General features: G+C 36.2%; 3 protein-coding genes across 3 annotated transcripts; 1 reads left to right on the top strand and 2 right to left on the bottom strand.

Annotated features, from left to right (window-relative positions):
* Positions 1 to 6,868: 6,868 nt before the first annotated feature.
* Positions 6,869 to 7,176, top strand: IAQ61_006106 (uncharacterized protein; the record flags this gene model as incomplete). The annotated part of the gene is made up of 2 exons (XM_066097054.1): positions 6,869 to 7,047; positions 7,143 to 7,176. The coding sequence occupies 2 exons, from the start codon at positions 6,869 to 6,871 to the stop codon at positions 7,174 to 7,176; spliced, it is 213 nt and encodes a 70-aa protein (XP_065953046.1).
* Positions 7,177 to 7,609: 433 nt separating this feature from the next.
* On the bottom strand, positions 7,610 to 9,457 carry IAQ61_006105 (uncharacterized protein; the record flags this gene model as incomplete). The annotated part of the gene is made up of 5 exons (XM_003835822.1): positions 7,610 to 8,052; positions 8,123 to 8,725; positions 8,783 to 8,851; positions 8,938 to 9,031; positions 9,083 to 9,457. The coding sequence occupies 5 exons, from the start codon at positions 9,455 to 9,457 to the stop codon at positions 7,610 to 7,612; spliced, it is 1,584 nt and encodes a 527-aa protein (XP_003835870.1).
* A 2,109-nt stretch (positions 9,458 to 11,566) lies between these two features.
* On the bottom strand, positions 11,567 to 14,467 carry IAQ61_006104 (uncharacterized protein). Its single transcript, XM_003835824.2, has 2 exons — positions 13,909 to 14,467; positions 11,567 to 13,853 (listed from the first exon to the last, which is right to left on the bottom strand). Exons 1-2 carry the CDS (start codon positions 13,946 to 13,948, stop codon positions 12,487 to 12,489), a joined length of 1,407 nt encoding a protein of 468 aa, XP_003835872.1. The 5' UTR covers positions 13,949 to 14,467; the 3' UTR covers positions 11,567 to 12,486.
* Between the last annotated feature and the right edge of the window lie 5,729 nt (positions 14,468 to 20,196).

The following is a 20,196-nucleotide window of genomic DNA, read 5'->3' as shown; positions in this document are numbered from 1 at the left end:
TGCTTACGAGAATTAAGGTTCTGACGCACGCCACCCAACATCATCACGGCCTCGATTGCTTTTGATGAGGCGTCCAGGTCAGCACTTGTTCTCTGAACAGCAGCGTTTTCCTCGCGGGCTGGGCGTGCTTTGTGGTGTTTGCTGTGCTGATGGTGGGGGGGTTGGCGAGTGGGTATGGTACCGTAAAGTGGTGGCGGTGAGGGTTGGGTGTGGATTCCTCAGCTGAACGTGATGCATTGTTGCAGTCGCAGGATGTTGGAAGACTGTGCTTCAGAGTGCAGAAATGTAAGATTTGGGTTTGGCTGACTGGCCCATGTCTCGCCATGTACTTGATGCATGGTGATCTTTGTGCTACCTACCGTTCCGTAGGCCTACCGGTACTGCCAAGGACATGGTTTCGACTCCGAGGAGCGCAATCTGTACCTAGCACCACGCCATGTCACGGTATTCTTCACTTCACCACACCGACTCATCCATCGTCTTACATTAGCAACAGCAGCGTCTGCATACCTTGCCCGCAACAGCTGGGCACTACCTAGATCCCAGGGTATACGACATGCGGTCGCCTGAAACCACATCGCCACTGTGCAAGTCGCAATGGAGCATGCGGATAGGTACAGTCGATGTCCAACTCAGGCAGGAGGGCTGAATGGGCAATCGAGGCTAGAGCGGGATCCATCGCGGGACGGGAATCCGCTGCCGCGCGAGTCTAGATGGGCGGCCTGGGCACAAGGCCAGCGACAGGGTGGGCCCGCGGTGGTGAGAATGGCGGGCAAGTAGACAAGTACCGATGCCATGGTATGTTGATACTCCACGTATTGGATCTTTGGATTTGGGATTTGGAGTCAAGATACGAGCCCTCCAAGAGCTGTGGGCATGTGGGTCGCATCGAGGTGTGTTGGTGATTCACAAGGATGTGATGCGGTGCAGCGAAGTGTGAGGGCGCAGTTCATATAACCATGGAATTAGCGCTGCGTGAACTTGTATTCAGCATAGGGTTAGGCTGTGCCAAGCTCTACTAGCTAGCTAAGCAAGGTTAACTAAATATTATACTATAAGATTTTGCAATATATTCTAAACCTATTCTAAATATATTCTATACTAGTAATACTATAAGCTACTACTACTATACCTATTACTAATATATCCCTTATATCCTATATAAGTAGATTAAAATATATTTAGAATATATTCTTAATAGGTTATAGAAGTACTATTAATAGTACCTTACCCTTAGCTATATCCTAGATAATATTAGGGTATAGCCTATAGTTAGCCCTAATAGGGTAGTTAAGATAGAGAGTAGAGAGTGCTACTACTATACTAAGATTAATAATAAGGGCACCTTATATAAAGTAAGAATAGGTTCTAAATATATTCTAAATAGGTTCTAATATTCTTAGGCTATTCTAGGTACTAAGGGCACTCTATATACCTATACTAAAAAAGATTATAGGCTTAATATAGCCTACTATAAGGTTAGTAAGGTTAAGAAAACTAGCTAGCCCTCTATAAGGGAGGTCTATAAGGCAAAGAGTAAATATATTATTAACCTATTCTTAACTTATTATACTAATATATATAGACTTCTATATAAAGGTTATATATAATTACTAGAATACTTCTTACTATAAGTTATTTAGAATATATTTAAAACTTATTACTAATATATTTTATAGAAGTTCTTTAAGCCTAGCTAGTAGCTACTATAGGCCCCCTTATAAATACTAATACCCTCCTAAATATAATTTAGAAGAAGACTTATACTAGCTATAATAGTAATAAGGTATAGCCTATAAGAACCTGTTAAAAATATATTACTAACTTATTATAGCTTAACTTTATTACTATATCTACCCTACTAAGGATTTAAGGTTATTAGATTCCTTATACTATCTATACTTATAATTATTCTAGCTATAGTAAGTTATTTATAATATATTATTAACCTATTCCTAATATATTTTAAGACTATTACTTTAATACTAGTATAGACCTTACTAATTCCTACTAGAATACTACCTAGTTCTACTTATAGTATACTTTTATAGAGCCTAGGGAGGATAGGGGGGATAGAGAAGATACTAGAGAGGGGGAGGGAGATAATAATAGTAATAAGTAGGAACACGTTAAGAATATATTAAGAATAAGTTCTAATAAATAATATATAATAGTATATAACCTAAAGGGGTAGTAGTAATTACTAAAATAAACTCTCTACTCTTCTCTTTTTTTTTCTATCTACTAAAAGTAAAGTACTATTTACTTTTATAGGGTCCTTTAATACTATATAACTTTTTCTTTTTACTTTTATAGGTATTATAAAGCTTTAGTAGTCCCTTAGATTAAAGAAGAATCTAGTATTTATAGGTGTCTAGCTATAATATATTATTAATATATTCTAAATATATTTTAAGAGACTAGACTTATATCTCCTTTTTACTACTTTTGCTAAATATTATTTATAGTGTAAAGGGGAGCAACTATTTACTCCTTTTCTTTACTCTCTACTTCCTCTTTAGCCTCTACTCTAGCTACCACTTCTTATTATAGACTAGCTATTTTAGAGGGTTCTTAAACCTTAGAGGAGGTACTTAGTATAGTCTACTCTACTAGTAGAGAATGTATTATTAATATATTTAGAATATATTCCTAAGTATTTACTATTAAGCTCCTATAGAAGATCCTTGCTTCTATAATACCTTGTATTATAATTCTGCTATAGTTTACTAGGGCTATTTAAACCTTAGGATAATACCTCTTAAGGTAGTAGATAAGATTACCTCTATTAGAGAAGTAATACTAAAATAGTTATTAATATATTATAAATATGTTCTAACTTATATATATATATACTCTATAAAGTTCCTATACCCCTAATCTAGCCTAAATAGCCTAGTAGAAAAGCTTGCTAGGAAATACTATACACCTATTATTTAGGTAGGATATTATAGGAGAGAATGCCCTAGTATTAGATAGAAGTAACTTAAGCTTAATATATTACTAGTATAAATCCTACTTAGTATTAGAACAAGTTTATAATATATTTACAACGCGTTCTATTATATACTAACTTTAAAAGATCTTTATAGACTATATTAACTAGTTATATCTAATAATATTAGGAAAGATAGATAGTAAAATAGTATTAAACTCTTAAATATAAAAAGTTCTTATAAAGTGTAAGAAGAAAGAAGAAGAAAGAGAAGAAGAAAGAATATATATTTATCTACTTATATATACTTATATAATAGACTAGAATATATTAAGAACTAGTTAGGAACTAGTTACTATATTTATAGACTAACCCTACCTTATATAAAAAGTAGCTATCTCTTTCTTAAGTTTAAACTATACCTTTTATAATTTAAATAGTGCCTTTTTCTATATAAGTTCTTCCTTATCTACCTCTAGCTTTTCTTTTCTCTCCTTTAGAGCCTAATTACTAAGAAGAGCCTTTTATTATAAAGTTTATAGTTATAGACTAATAATAAGTTAGGAACATGTTATAAACGTGTTTTGCAAAGCATACCTTTAGGTTGCTATTAGTAAAGGAGAAGAGCCTAGTAGTAGAGAAGATAGAAAAGGGGCTAGTAAACTTCTTTCTAATACTACTCTACTACTTACCCTCTAGCTTTAGGCTTTTAAGCGTGCTCTTTTATTTCTTATTAGGACTAAGATATATCTAGTTAAGTTAGATATAGCAAGACTTGCTTTATTATTATCTAGAGTATTATTATTATTATAGGACGTGTTCTAAATATATTCTAAATATGTTTTAATTAGCAAATATATATAACACTAGTGTAAGACTTACTTTCTCCCCTCTAAAGCTTTTTAAGGTACCTTTGCTTAAGTCTATTAGGAGTTTTATAGTTATAGCGTATTCTAAACTTACTCTAGGCTTTAAACTCTTTTATATCCTATAGATCTATCTAGTGTGCACTATATAATATTACTTATATAATTCTAACAGGTTAAGAATAGGTTATAAACTTACTTCTAAGTAGCCTTAAGAATACTTACATGCTTACTAGTTTTATATCCTTTCTAGCCTGCTTGCTTAGCTATATTTAAATAAGATTCTAGTTTTTCCTATACCTCTTTTAATATTTTACTATAGTATTATATAATCCTAGTAGTAATTACTAGGTTTTTCTTATAAATTGCCTAGTTTTAGGTATCTTTAGAGGGTTTGTGTTCTAATTATATAAGAATAAGTTAGGAATATATTTAGAATAGGTTTAGAATATATTTACTTATATAAGAGGAGGTTAGTAAGCTAAAAGTATTCCTCTACTATTAATACCTATAGTAATTTACTTAGACGTAAAGAGGTAGTATTATCTAGCTCTCTTTTATATACTTTATAAATACTTCTTTATAGATATACTTAACAAAATCTTATACAAGATTAAAGTTGCTAGCGCTAGTTACACTTATAGGGATTAATTAACTAGAGATAGCGCCTAAGTCCTAGAAACAAGTTAGAAACACATTATAAACAGGTTACAGTGCGCTATAAAACTTGCCTATTATCTACTTGTTATATATATTAATAGTAGTCCTATAGAATCCCTATAAGTAAATATGCCTCTATAATACTTGTCTTTTTATAAGTGCTTTACACTTCTAAAAGAAGTTAGTAATAGTAACTTAATATATCTTAGTTATATCCTTATCTATAATAATTTAGCTAAGTGTAATAACTATAATATATTAGAAATGTGTTATAAACCTATTCTTAATGCGTACGCTTCTTTTCCTATAGGTAGAAGATTACTATTAGAATCTCTACCTATACCCTATATAACCTCTTATATAATATATCTATCTAGAATATGTCTTAATCTAATAGAATTAATGCCTACTCTTTAAAAAGGTAAATAATTAAGTTACCTAAGCTTAATATAAAGATTTGCTATATATACGCCTATAGTAATGTGTTAGTAACATGTTCTAAACCTATTCTCTTATACTATATATAGTTTTAGGATTCTAATACTTTATCCTCTACTTATAGTATACTCCTCTAAGGCTACTCTTAAATAGGAACTATAGAAGCTTTTCACGCTTTATAATATATAAGATTTTATCTTTATTTATAAAGCTAATATATATTTCTTTAATAGAATAGAAACCTTTAAGTTAGAGATAGGTTTAGAGCTAGGTTAAGTTTAGGAACTAGGCTATAATAAGTTAGGAACACATTTATAACAGGTTGCAAATAACTTATATTATATAAGCTATAGAGTAAGTATAGGCTATAATACCTTTACTACTTCCTTAATATTACTATTAGATAGTATTAAGGGAGGAGGAGGTATATATATATATACTAAAAGAAATAATAGTAAAAAAAGGTATTACTACTATATCTATTAGTATAATTACTTAGAAGGTAACTTTATATAGGATTTTAAATAGAGATCCTTACCCTTATAGATAATTAATGCCTAGAATATATTAGGAACATGTTAGGAATAGGTTATAATATACCTACTACACTTCTTTATCTAGCTTAACTATAGCTTAACTATAGAATATAAAGCAGGACTACTAGAAAGATTTAATATCTCCCTAGTTAGAAGACCTTATAGATATATAGAGTCTACCTCTAGTGGTACCTAACTAAAATAATATTTTTTCCTAGTAGCAGATATTAGGCTATAGTTCTAATAGCTAATATATAGTTAAGCCTATTCTATAATTTACTAACTTGTTATTAATACGTTTTAAATATATTTAAGTTTTACTCCCTACTTAATTTACTATAGTCCTTATTATAGGATAATAAGATACCTAGTAGTCCTTATAAATCCTTAAAGAGAAGCGCTTAATAAGGCTATAATAATAGCTTCTTATTTGTAGTTCTCTTTATAGAATTTTCTTAGGTACTATACTTTTTAAAGTTTAGATCTAATTATATAATATATTATTAATAATATAATAAGAATATATTTATAATGTGTTCTTAAGATACTTACACACTTTTACCCTAGAGTATTAGTATTTATACTAGCTTACTAGCTAGCTATTAAAGAATAGTAAAGTTGTAGGCCTATTAAGATAGATAGACTAGCAGGAGTATTATACCTACTAGAATTAGAATAATTTAAGAATATATTCTTAATATGTTACCTATATAGCCTATATAAGCACCTCTTCTCTTATTAGGTAAGAGCTATCTTTATATTACTAAACTAGTATTATATACTTATACCCTTAGCTATATAATTAAGGGTATGCTAGGAGAATAGCTATATACTTAATAATTGCTAGTATAAGTAGTAGTCCTTAACTATTACTATAAGTAAGGTATATATTATACCCCTATAACGTGTTACTAACCTATTCTAAACTTATTCTATTTACTTTTACTTACTTCCTTAACACTACTACTACTATCCTCCTCTAGCACTTTATATAGTTACCTAAATTTATCTCTAATATTACTATCTAGTTTAGATATATTATCTAGTACTACTATACTAAACTCTAGTATAGTATTTAGGAACACCTATATATTATTAAGAATAGGTTTAGAATATATTTAAAAAAGATAGTAATAAAAACTACGTTTACTTGCTTAAATTACCCTAATTTATACTTAACTATAGGCTAGTTTATATAACTATAAAAATTTGCCGCTGTGACGTGGACTTGAACCTACAGGGATATTCTAACCACTCGGAGTAAAGCCCAAGTCGCCCGACGCTAAACCCATGGTCATATGACATGCCACCACGCGAAGTGTTGCATAGGTGGGTATCCCGGTAGGTAACGTTATGTGGGCACATCAGGCCGCCTCTTCCCACCAACCTAGGCAAAATCCAGCACAACAGGCCAGCTTACCAAGGCCCTCGCCATGTACAATGCCATGCGTCAACACCAACCCAGGATTCGAACCAGTCGTGCAAAGACTCTGTACTCCGCATCCGGTTGCCATCCGAACGCTGGTTCAAGCCACGAGCTGGGATCACCCCACGCCAACTCCTCCGGCCCGTCCCCTGCACCTTCACTGCCAAGTGTGCTTGTGCTTACTAGGTATTTGCCATAGTCACTGGCTTACAGTGCAAGCTAGGGACTGTCACACGACGGCATCTTGCTGCTAGCACCAAGTAGCTACTAACTATTTCCAGCTGCGAGTTAGAAGCGAATCACGATGGTGTCTAGGCCAACCTTACTGTCACCTACCTCCTACCGTAGAGAGTCAGATGCGACGATGGCATTTTGCTGTCTTTAGCGAGATGTGCTGATGCTGACGGCAGCCAAGGCGAGGAATACTGTTTCTCAACCTGATAGGCTTGTACCAGCGAAACATTACCCATTCGCCGTATTGGCAGGTCATTGTGCCCGTACACTACGGTAACAGAATTCTGGACAATTCGGACTGTCGAAGATGTTTGCAGATGGAACTTGAGCTCACCATTCATTTGAACATTCTCGACAAGCAGTAGTACAAGGAGAGACTCAATTTTGCATTGCTACCCAAAAAAAAAGTGAATGTCAAGCCCACCCATGCTCTAGTTCTACGAAAAAAAACCCCCCCAAGTCATAATACTATTCCCATCAACCCCCCTCCACCACCCAAAACAAGAAAAAACCCCTAATTCAACTTCACAGTCTCAAGATCAATCTCCTCCTTGCGCCGCCTATACAACAACATATTCGCCGGATTCACATTCTGAAAAAACGCCGCCTGGATATACTCCAAACTCGTGCCCTCTGCAAACTTCCAATCATACTTGAGCAGCAAATGGCACAACGCAATCTTGATCTCATCCGCAGCCAAAAACCGACCGGGACAGGCAAAATGGCCGTGTCCGAATTCGAGGTGCTCGGGCGACGTCGACACGAGCTGGGCTTTGATGGCGTGGTCCGGGTGGGCCTCGCGCATTCGGAGGAAGCGGTACATGTCGTATTTTTCGGGGTTGGGGTGGATCTTGGGGTCGAGCATGTTGAAGGCGTCTATGCCGATGCGTTCGCCTTTGCGGATGGTGAGGCCGCCGGGGATGGTGATGTCGTGGAGGGCGATGCGGCGCATGGCGACTGTGGGGAGGGAGGGGTTAGTGTGTGTACGGGTATGAGATGGGTTGGAGATGTAGAGGGGATTGCTTACGCATGTTGATTGGTTTCCATCGTTGGGCTTCTTTGATGGCACTGTCGAGGAGCTTCATGTTGAAGAGAGCGTTTCGCTTCCAGCCCTCGGTTGTGAGAACCCTGGTTATTTCTTCGCGGAGGGGTTCAATCTGTTTGGGGTCGTTGGCAAGGTGGAGCATAGTTTGGGTGAGGAGATCGGTGGTGGTGTGGACGGCAGCGGCGGCGAATCCCAACTGTGCAATCGCGGCATCGTATTCCTCCTCGCCGCCTTCAATCTCGGCCCACTCAATCACGTCGGTGAAGACGGGGGCGGGCTTGCCTTCAGCCTGTGCGCGGCGCTTTTGCTGGCGGCGCGCTTCGACGACGGGGTTGATGATGGCGCGGGCCTTGTCGAGGTCGCTGCGGACGTGCTTGCAGTCGTTGGAGAACCAGGTGAAGAACGGTCGGAGGAAGCTGGGGAGGAGGTTCAGTTTGATGGCTGCACCACCGCTGTGGTTGGTGTAGTCTATGGCGGTCTTGAGCCAGTCTTCGTTGCGGCAGAGTTCTGGTCCGAGGAAGACGCGGGACGAGAGACGAGTCACGAGTTCGACGTTTTTCTCGCGGATGCAGACTTCACTCCAGTCTGTAGAGGTTAGCTATTGAGTGATGGTTTTGCGTGTTTGGAGAATGCAATACGTACCGGAAGGGTTCTTGAATAGTAAGTTGATAGCATAGGTTGCCTCTGCGGGAATGTGTGCAGTCACGGTGTCTATGGGATGCTTGTTAGATATTTGAACGAGGAGATGATCGCCATATAGCATTGTCCATGCTCAGCTACTAGAATGTGCAACTCACTGAGGTGTTTGTTAAGATACCTGTGAACGATACGATGCAAGTATTTGGCAACAGCGCCAACCGGCTCAAACCCAGGCAGATGGCTGTGAAAATCCTGTCTACAGTCAGCCTCTACACCCAGGTTACCACACATGCTCAGCATTACCTTTGCAAGCAGACTTCGAAGGTCAAGAGTCTCCTCGTTCCGGATAATGGTAGCATAACTTGGGGGAAGCACGGTGACTTCTCCCATGTGCGTAATCATTCTGTACGGCTTGTCCTTCAACTCGGTCCTACCCCTTGCAAGTGTCTTCATGCCATTCTTCACAAAGTTGATTTGCTCGACAACTTCGGGGATGAACCATTTTGGAGTGTTGATATAAGGGAGGGGAGTCTTGTTGCTCAACGTCGTTGAGATGTAGTAGATCAGACCGCAGATGATGGATGTGGTGAGCCAAAGGGGCACCTGAACACGTGCGAGCTCTGTAGAAGCAGTGCTCAGCCATGAGCCCGGCGGCGGCATAGACAACGGAGAATGCATACTGGACTAACAAAGGACAAGAGAGCAAGAGTCTGAATGGATGGTGAATGATTCTCATCTTCGAGGGAATCACGCTTCTAAAGATATGTCTCCATGATTCTTTTTTGGGCGTAAGTTGGCGCCACCTTTTTGGAATTCTCAGCACATAAGCACGATCAGCAAGCAGATAAGCAGACCCTCATTGGATTCAAGACCCATGAGAAGATTTGAGATGCTTTTAGCCGGTCTTAGAGAATACGAGACTGGTAACGTGATCCACCACCGAGCGCCCACCCCCACCGAGCGCCCACTAACACCAAAATCACCAAATTTTTAACACTAAATTTCTTAACAACTATAGCACCTATTAATAACGCGCTTATAGTAATTAAATCCTTAACTCTTAGAGAAGATTTTATATACTTAGAAATAGTAGAAAAGTATAGTTACTTATAGTTAACCTTATCTAGACGCTACTAGAAAATTTAGTAGGTATATACTACTACTTTACTAAATAGTTAAATACTTAATACTATATAAGAAAGTATACTTATAAAATATATTAAAGAGCTTTATAAGTAAGGATTACCCCCTATATAGATTATTATTTAAAAATTTATAACTAAAATAATAGGGAATCTAGTAAGTAAAAATTAGGTATAGCACTTTATTAACTACTATAATATTAATCTTATCTCCTATTAGGCTACTAGGCTTAATTATAACTACTTTAAAGCTAATTCTACCTTTAAGTATAGCTTATATTTTAAGCTTTTATACTAAAATATAGAGTAATATAATATTAAGAGTTAGTATATCTATAATATAGATAAGAAGAGTTTTCTTATTAAAGTACTATTAAAAACTAAATATATATTTAATAAGAGCGCTTATAAGTAGAGAAAGATTAGAGCTATACTCTAGGATAGTAATAGGGAGTAGATTACTACTATAGCTTATATATACGCTAATAGTACTACTCTTACCTCTACCCTTATTTATTAGTCTTAATCTAGAGCTCTATAGGATACCTAGTTATAAGATTTTAACCTATTATAATACTAAACTTTCTTTATAGGATTACTAAGTAGGTAGATAAGCTATACCCTAGGGGTATCCTAGCTTAAGGAGGTGTTTAATTATAAGATAAAAGCTAAAGCTTATATTTTATATTAGCTTCTTATCCTTAATAGCTATAAATCTTATATAATAATAAAGTTTATTAAGTACTATAATAAATATAAGATCCTACTTATAATATATCCCCCTTATAGCACTTATACCCTTTAGCTACTTAATATTTTAGTATTTGCTCCCTTTATAGCTTTATATAAAGCTTAACTATCTAGTTTTCTAGATAGCTCCTAAGGGCTTATAAGTATTACTAAGAAGGATTTCTACTAGTTATTTAATACTATATAGAGGAATACCTTTAAGAAAAAGCTAATATTAATAGCTTTTAAAGTAATAGGTATCTTATTACTTAACCCTAATATTATCCTTTTAAGGTTTAAAGTACCTATAAATAATAGTAACTAGCCTTTTTTAAGTAATAGTATAACCTTAATATTAAGTATAAGTAATTAGAGAAAGATAGAGTAGTTACTCTATAATACTATAATTAATATCTATAATAAATAGTTAAAAAAGCTTAGCTAGATAATCTATACTATATTAGTAAGAAATACTCTACTTAACTATAAAAATAAACACCTAAGGGCTACCCTAGCTAATAAGAAGAAGTATAGGAAGCGTAGTAAACCTCTATTATTACCCCCTAATAATAATTATAGTAGTAGTGCCTAATTTATTTTACTATTAAAGGTAGAGTAAGTATTTAAGCTCTAGGAGTAAAAGAACCTTAAAGAATAGGAGCTATAATACTAAAAAAGTAAGGTAATTAAGCTTTATAAGTAATAGAAGCTTACTAAAGCTTAACTTATAAAGGAGTGTTACCTAAATTAAGTAATTACTAAGAAGAAGTAGGAGGAGAAAGCTACCTAAAAAGCTACTATATATAATAAGTAGAAAACTACTAAGTAACTAGAAAAGTAACTCTAAAATAATATTAAAATATCCTAAATAGGTAAGAGGTAAATCCTTAAGCCTCCTACTATTATACTAGCTAAGGTGGTTAATAAGGAGCTAGTAGAAGAGGATATAGTAGTAGAGGCAACTTTATAGTATAGGCGCCTAATTAGACCCCCTAAAAAGCTGCTTATATAATCTAAAATATTTAATCTACTCTAATAGATCTAATAATTATAACTCTAAGAAATCTTGTAATAATAGCTATTGTGGGTGGCGCAATATCCTTATTTAGTGGGTGGTGGATTTTGGTGTTGGTGGGCGCTCGGTGGGGGTGGGCGCTCGGTGGTGGATCACGTTATCCTAATATGGTATACTTGTTGTCCGCAGTCGAACGCACACAAAACACAACCCACAATCTGGAAACTCTTCCTCTTCAAAGAACGGACCTAGCTATACAGACCACGGATTCTACTCATAATGCTCTGCAAAAAGACTGTCCATGACAAGCGGGAAACCGATTTTGTGATTGGTAGGGTAGGCCAACGTGGTGAGCATGCGTCAGAAACTTGCAGATCTAATTGTTACCAGGCCAGCCGAGAGGTGTGTTTGCAACAGGCAGCTAAGACGCTATGACTCTGTCCTGCAAAGACCCACACACACGATAAGACAGGTTTGTGCAGGAGGCTGCGATGCATGACCCGCAGTTGACTCTGAGCTTGTTTCCCCATCGTGCATTACCAGCACGATCCCCTCCCGCTCCCAAGGAAGAGATATGTATAACATACAACATCGCAGGGGTGCTAGCCAAGGAAACCAGGGTAGAGAACGAGTGCATAAGGATCGCTGACGTGAGAGCTTGCAGTAATTTGTCTTGCAGTTACATGTTGGAGACCTAACGTGACAATTGGTGGCAAAAAAACCGAACGAGCTGATTTTGTGGGTTGAAGCAAAATGACTTGAGAGTTTGACTATTGTGGTTTGAAATTTCTAAAGTGTGATTTGTCCGTATTGGTGGTTGCTTAGGGGGGGCTGGCATTGAGGTAGAACTTGACTCTTCCAATCACAGCGTCTACAAAGCTGTCATCCACAACACCTTCTTGCCAACTGAATCCAACAGTCAACGCCCCGTCTCCACCAGAGACAACGCTCGTTGTAACCGCAGCTCCAAAAACGACTGCACTGCGACTAAAGACCATTCTCCCGATACGCCACTGGCCATCGGCTGCATTGTCCATGAACCGACCGAGGTTGGAGACCTCGAAAGCTGCTTCACGATTGCCACCCACCATAGACTTGAACGCGGCAGCCACATCAGGAATGCCACCGTAAAACGCCACAGACGTATACGGCTCTCCAGAAGGAGACATGTGGTCTTTGAGATAGGATTGAATCTCCTCTGAGGCGTGACGGGCGGCAGCCAACCCGGCAATCGGGGTTTCATCAGTGGCCACGTAATCGGCACGGCGCATCTGGATTTTGATGGCGTCGATGAAGGTGCCCAGCGCGTCGTCTGCGACATCTTTTGGTAGGTTGAGCCATGGTCTCAGGTTGATTGGGAGGATGCCTGTAAGTGCATCCACGGTGGAAGGGAGGTTATCAAACAGAGCCTCTGCAATAATGGCATGCAATCCCGACGTCAACCTCAAATTGTTCTCCTTGCATGTGCGTGAAAATGTTGCAGAGGAAGCCGGCGAGATGTTCAGCGTCCGATAGTGAGTGGTGGCCGGTAGTTGAATCGGATTTCCGGTCCATTCCTCGAGGCCCTCTTTCTTGTGGTTGGATGGACTCGGGTTCAGCGGCAATGGATGCAGCTTTTCCAGAGGCGGGAGAAGTTGGGTGTCGTTTGGAATGTCCACCTTTGCACTCACATCGGCAAGCGAGGCAGGAGATGAGGAAACAGTGTCCAGAGCAGCCCGCAAGGCTTTGTGGAAGATGAGTCCTGCAGCACCGTCGCCCGAGCCGTGGTAGTAAATGAAGGAGGCAGTGAAGCTCAACTCGTTGCCAGCATCCTGGACGATGAGCAAGCGCCAGAATGGCAGACTGCCGTAATTCTCCTTGAAACTGGTATTGTGCTGTTCTTGGAGAAGTTTGTCCAGCTCAGAATCTTCCTCGCCTTCTGCCGTTGGCTTACTTCGAGTCAGGAAGGTGACGCAGCGCTCGAGATCGATCGAGGGAAGACGGGCCCAGTAGACGTCTGGGGAGACTTCATCGACGGGGATGGCAGACAAGATGGAGTGCTTGTGAATTACGTGCGCCAAAGCGGCGTAGACGACGCGGCGCACATCTAGTGCGTCTGAGGATTTGGTGAGGGAGTACTGTGCAGACATTCCCACATTCTGGAAAAAGCCGAGTTCATGGGAGACAGCCGAAAGTTGCTCGGAACGCCCTGTGCTTGTTTAGATTTGGCCGACGAAGACTTCTTTGGAGTGAATGTCACGAACCCAAGGGCCGTAGCTTTGGAAGCTGATGCAGAGTATCCATGATGCCTTTGCGATGTGAGATTTCCTTGGCTAGAGTGTCGTTCAAGACTGCAGAGATGGAGATGGAGATGTATTGTGTTGATAAGCGTCAAGTCAAAAGATGCTGGACCTCAGTATCGAGAAACAATCAATGCAAGTGCCCGGACAAGAAAAGTCGTCTTCGATGGCTAACTCGAAGACTCCTGTAGAATGGAAGCGCGTCCTTCTGGAAATGCAGGTCAGCGGAATGAGTACCTTGCCTCATCCTAGTCGACCCAGCCAGCTCCACCATGTTTACTAATATGAAGAACGCGTGATCCATGCGACACCCGCGGAGTGAGAAACAGGTCTGGAACTAAAGCTGTCTGACTGGGCCGTACAGCGGCGCTATAGGGGTGGTATACCATACGCCATCTACAACGACACTACACAGTACCACGTCTACCCACGTCAGACGGGGCATGCCTACTAGTGCCCGTACGGTATCGCCGTAGTGAATTTCTCCGGGCCAATACCCATATTCCGCTGCCGATCCCATCTCGAACCGGCTCTACTCTGGCCTTTTTGCCTCGTAACAATACGGGAGCCAGCAGGCATAAGGAATGACGGACGTACAAAGACTACGTATTCCCTACCTAAGGCCATGGGTGAATAAAGTATGCAGATAAGCGAGACAGTTGGCCAGACATGTGACATTGGGACTTGCAGTCTGCAGGGCCAGCGACTTTGGTTAGCATCTGGTAGGGCTACTTGCTAATGCGGTTATTGTGACCATTACCCTATAACTGACGCATATAAGCGCATTCGCGTGTTCCTTTGTCTGAGTCGCAACCAACTGACTTGTGTGATGGCGGTATGGCTGACTGCGTGGTGAGAGTTCAGCATTGAGTTTTGTCTGGAGTCAGCATGTGGGATGGCTGGCTCAGCCGTTGCTGACTGCTGACACTACTGCGGGTTGGCCTTGCAGCTGTGCGCCTCACCTCTCTTCCAGGTACGTATACCGTGTGTGTGTGTGTGTGTGAGAGAGAGAGAGGAGGGCGCAGTTCATATGACCATGGAATTAGCGCTGCGTGAACTCGTATTTAGCATAGGGTTAGGCCGTGCCAAGCTCTACTAGCTAGCTAAGCGAGGTTAACTAAATATTATGCTATAAGATTTTGCAACACGTTCTAAACCTATTCTAAATATATTCTATACTAGTAATACTATAAGCTGCTACTACTATACCTATTACTAACGTATCCCTCTTATCCTATATAAGTAGATTAAAACGTGTTTAGAATATATTCTTAATAGGTTATAGAAGCACTATTAATAGTACCTTACCCTTAGCCACGTTCTAGATAATATTAGGGCATAGCCTATAGTTAGCCCTAATAGGGCAGTTAAGATAGAGAGTAGAGAGCACTACTATTATACTAAGATTAATAATAAGGGCACCTTATATAGAGTAAGAACAGGTTCTAAATATATTCTAAATAGGTTCTAATATTCTTAGGCTATTCTAGGTACTAGGGGCACTCTATATACCTATACTAAAAAAGATTATAGGCTTAATATAGCCTACTATAAGGTTAGTAGGGTTAAGAAGACTAGCTAGCCCTCTATAATAGAGGTCTATAAGGCAAAGAGTAAATATATTATTAACCTATTCTTAACTTGTTATACTAATATATATAGACTTCTATATAAAGGTTATATATAATTATTAGAATACTCCTTACTATAAGTTATTTAGAATATATTTAAAACTTATTACTAATATATTTTATAGAAGTTCTCTAAGCCTAGCTAGCAGCTACTATAGGCCCCCCTATAAATACTAATACTCTCCTAAATATAATTTAGAAGAAGACTTGCAGTAGCTATAATAGTAATAAGGTATAGCCTGCAAGAACCTATTAAAAACATGTTACTAACTTGTTATAGCTTAACTTTGTTACTATATCTACCCTACTAAGGATTTAAGGTTATTAGGTTCCTTATACTATCTATACTTATAATTATCCTAGCTATAGTAAGTTATTTATAATATATTATTAACCTATTCCTAATATATTTTAAGACTATTACTTTAATACTAGTGTAGACCTTGCTAATTCCTACTAGAATACTGCCTAGTTCTACTTGCGGTATACTTTTATAGAGCCTAGGGAGGATAGGGAGGATAGAGAAGATACTAGAGAGGGGGAGGGAGATAATAATAGTAATAAGTAGGAACACGTTAAGAATATATTAAGAATAGGTTCTAATAAATAATATATAATAGCATATAACCTAAAGGGGTAGTAGTAATTACTAAAATAAACTTTCTACTCTTCTCTTTTTTTTTCTATCTACTAAAAGTAAAGTACTATTTACTTTTATAGGGTCCTTTAATAGTATATAACTTTTTCTTTTAACTTTTATAGGTATTATAAAGCTCTAGTAGTCCCTTAGATTAAAGAAGAATCTAGTATTTATAGGTGTCTAGCTATAATATATTATTAATATATTCTAAACATGTTTTAAGAGACTAGACTTATATCTCCTTTTTACTACTTTTACTAAATATTATTTATAGTGTAAAGGGGAGTAACTATTTACTCCTCTTCTTTACTCTCTACTTCCTCTTTAGCCTCTACTCTAGCTACTACTTCTTATTATAGACTAGCTATCTTAAAGGGTTCTTAAACCTTAGAGGAGGCACTTAGTGCAGTCTACTCTACTAGCAGAGAACGTATTATTAACGTGTTTAGAACACGTTCTTAAGTATTTACTATTAAGCTCCTATAGAAGATCCTTACTTCTGTAATGCCTTGTATTATAGTTCTACTATAGTTTACTAGGGCTATTTAAACCTTAGAATAATACCTCTTAAGGTAGTAGATAAGATTGCCTCTATTAGAGAAGCAACGCTAAAATAGTTATTAATATATTATAAACGTGTTCTAACTTATATATATATATACTCTACAAAGTTCCTATACCCCTAATCTAGCCTAAATAGCCTAGTAGAAAAGCTTGCTAGGAAATACTATACACCTATTATTTAGGTAGGATATTATAGAAGAGAATACCCTAGTATTAGATAGAAGTAACTTAAGCTTAATATATTGCTAGTATAAATCCTACTTAGTGTTAGAACAAGTTTATAATATATTCCTAACGCGTTCTATTATATACTAACTTTAAAAGATCTTTATAGACTATATTAACTAGTTATATCTAATAATATTAGGAAAGATAGATAGTAAAATAGTATTAAACTCTTAAATATAAAAAGTTCTTATAGAGTGTAAGAAGAAAGAAGAAGAAAGAGAAGAAGAAAGAATATATATTTATCTACTTATATATACTTATATAATAGACTAGAATATATTAAGAACTAGTTAAGAACTAGTTACTATATTTATAGACTAACCCTACCTTATATAAAAAGCAGCTATCTCTTTCTTAAGTTTAAACTATGCCTTTTATAATTTAAATAGTGCCTTTTTCTATACAAGTTCTTCCTTATCTACCTCTAGCTTTTCTTTTCTCTCCTTTAGAGCCTAATTACTAAGAAGAGCCTTTTATTACAAAGTTTATAGTTATAGACTAATAACAAGTTAGGAATATATTATAAACGTGTTTTGCGAAGCATACCTTTAGGTTACTATTAGTAGAGGAGAAGAGCCTAGTAGTAGAGAAGATAGAAAAGGGGCTAGTAAACTTCTTTCTAATACCGCTCTACTACTTGCCCTCTAGCTTTAGGCTTTTAAGCGTGCTCTTTTATTTCTTATTAGGACTAAGATATATCTAGTTAAGTTAGATATAGCAAGACTTGCTTTATTATTATCTAGAGTATTATTATTATTATAGGACGCGTTCTAAATATATTCTAAATATATTTTAATTAGCAAATATGTATAATACTAGCGTAAGACTTACTTTTTTCCCTCTAAAGCTTTTTAAGGTACCTTTACTTAAGCCTATTAGGAGTTCTATAGTTATAGCGTATTCTAAACTTGCTCTAGGCTTTAAACTCTTTTATATCCTATAGATCTATCTAGTGTGCACTATATAATATTACTTATATAATTCTAACAGGTTAAGAATAGGTTATAAACTTACTTCTAAGTGGCCTTAAGAATACTTATATACTTACTAGTTTTATATCCTTTCTAGCCTGCTTGCTTAGCTATATTTAAATAAGATTCTAGTTTTTCCTATACCTCTTTTAATATTTTACTATAGTATTGCATAATCCTAGCAGTAATTACTAGGTTTTTCTTATAGATTACCTAGTTTTAGGTATCTTTAGAGGGTTCGTGTTCTAATTATATAAGAACAAGTTAGGAACACGTTTAGAATAGGTTTAGAATATATTTACTTACGTAAGAGGAGGTTAGCAAGCTAAAAGTATTCCTCTACTATTAATGCCTGTAGTAATTCACTTAGACGTAAAGAGGTAGTATTATCTAGCTCTCTTTTATATACTTTATAAATACTTCTTTATAGATATACTTAATAAAATCTTATGCAAGATTAAAGTTACTAGCGCTAGTTACGCTTATAGGGATTAATTAACTAGAGATAGCGCCTAAGTCCTAGAAACAAGTTAGAAACACGTTACAAATATATTGCGGTGCGCTATAAAACTTGCCTATTATCTACTTATTATATATATTAATAGTAGTCCTATAGAATCCCTATAAGTAAATATACCTCTATAACACTTATCTTTTTATAAGTGCTTTACACTTCTAAAAGAAGTTAGTAATAGTAACTTAATATATCTTAGTTATATCCTTATCTATAATAATTTAGCTAAGTATAATAACTATAACGTGTTAGAAATATATTATAAACCTATTCTTAATGCGTACGCTTCTTTTCCTATAGGTAGAAGATTACTATTAGAATCTCTACCTATACCCTATACAACCTCTTATATAACATATCTATCTAGAATATGTCTTAATCTAATAGAATTAATACCTACTCTTTAAAAAGGCAAATAATTAAGTTACCTAAGCTTAATATAAAGATTTGCTATATATACGCCTATAGTAACGTATTAGTAACATATTCTAAACCTGTTCTCTTATACCACGTATAGTTTTAGGATCCTAATACTTTATCCTCTACTTATAGTATACTCCTCTAAGGCTACTCTTAAATAGGAACTATAGAAGCTTTTCACGCTTTATAATACGCAAGATTTTATCTTTATTTATAAAGCTAATATACATTTCTTTAATAGAATAGAAACCTTTAAGTTAGAGATAGGTTTAGAGCTAGGTTAAGTTTAGGAACTAGGCTATAACAAGTTAGGAATACATTTATAACAGGTTGCAAATAACTTATATTACGTAAGCTATAGAGTAAGCATAGGCTATAATACCTTTACTACTTCCTTAATATTACTATTAGATAGTGTTAAGGGAGGAGGAGGTATATATATATATATACTAAAAGAAATAATAGTAAAAAAAGGTATTACTACTATATCTATTAGTATAATTACTTAGAAGGTAACTTTATATAGGATTTTAAATAGAGATCCTTACCCTTATAGATAATTAACGCCTAGAATATATTAGGAACATGTTAGGAATAGGTTGTAATATACCTACCACACTTCTTTATCTAGCTTAACTATAGCTTAACCACAGAATATAAAGCAGGACTACTAGAAAGATTTAATATCTCCCTAGTTAGAAGACCTTATAGATATATAGAGTCTACCTCTAGTAGTACCTAACTAAAATAATATTTTTTCCTAGTAGCAGATATTAGGCTATAGTTCTAATAGCTAATATATAGTTAAGCCTATTCTATAATTTACTAACTTGTTATTAACACGTTTTAAATATATTTAAGTTTTGCTCCCTACCTAATTTACTATAGTCCTTATTATAGGATAATAAGACACCTAGTAGTCCTTATAAATCCTTAAAGAGAAGCGCTTAATAAGGCTATAATAATAGCTTCTTATTTATAGTTCTCTTTATAGAATTTTCTTAGGTACTATACTTTTTAAGGTTTAGATCTAATTATATAATACGTTATTAATAATATAATAAGAACACGTTTATAACATGTTCTTAAGATACTTACACGCTTTTACCCTAGAGTATTAGTATTTATACTAGCTTACTAGCTAGCTATTAAAGAATAGTAAGGTTATAGGCCTATTAAGATAGATAAACTAGCAGGAGTATTATACCTACTAGAATTAGAATAATTTAAGAACGTGTTCTTAATATGTTACCTATATAGCCTACACAAGCACCTCTTCTCTTA

The sequence above is a fragment of the Plenodomus lingam genome, assembly GCF_022343315.1.
Source record: "Plenodomus lingam strain CAN1 chromosome Unknown contig_23, whole genome shotgun sequence".
Classification (NCBI taxonomy): domain Eukaryota; kingdom Fungi; phylum Ascomycota; class Dothideomycetes; order Pleosporales; family Leptosphaeriaceae; genus Plenodomus; species Plenodomus lingam.
The sequence above is the reverse complement of the archived record's forward strand: the minus strand, read 5'-3'. Positions and strand labels throughout refer to the sequence as shown.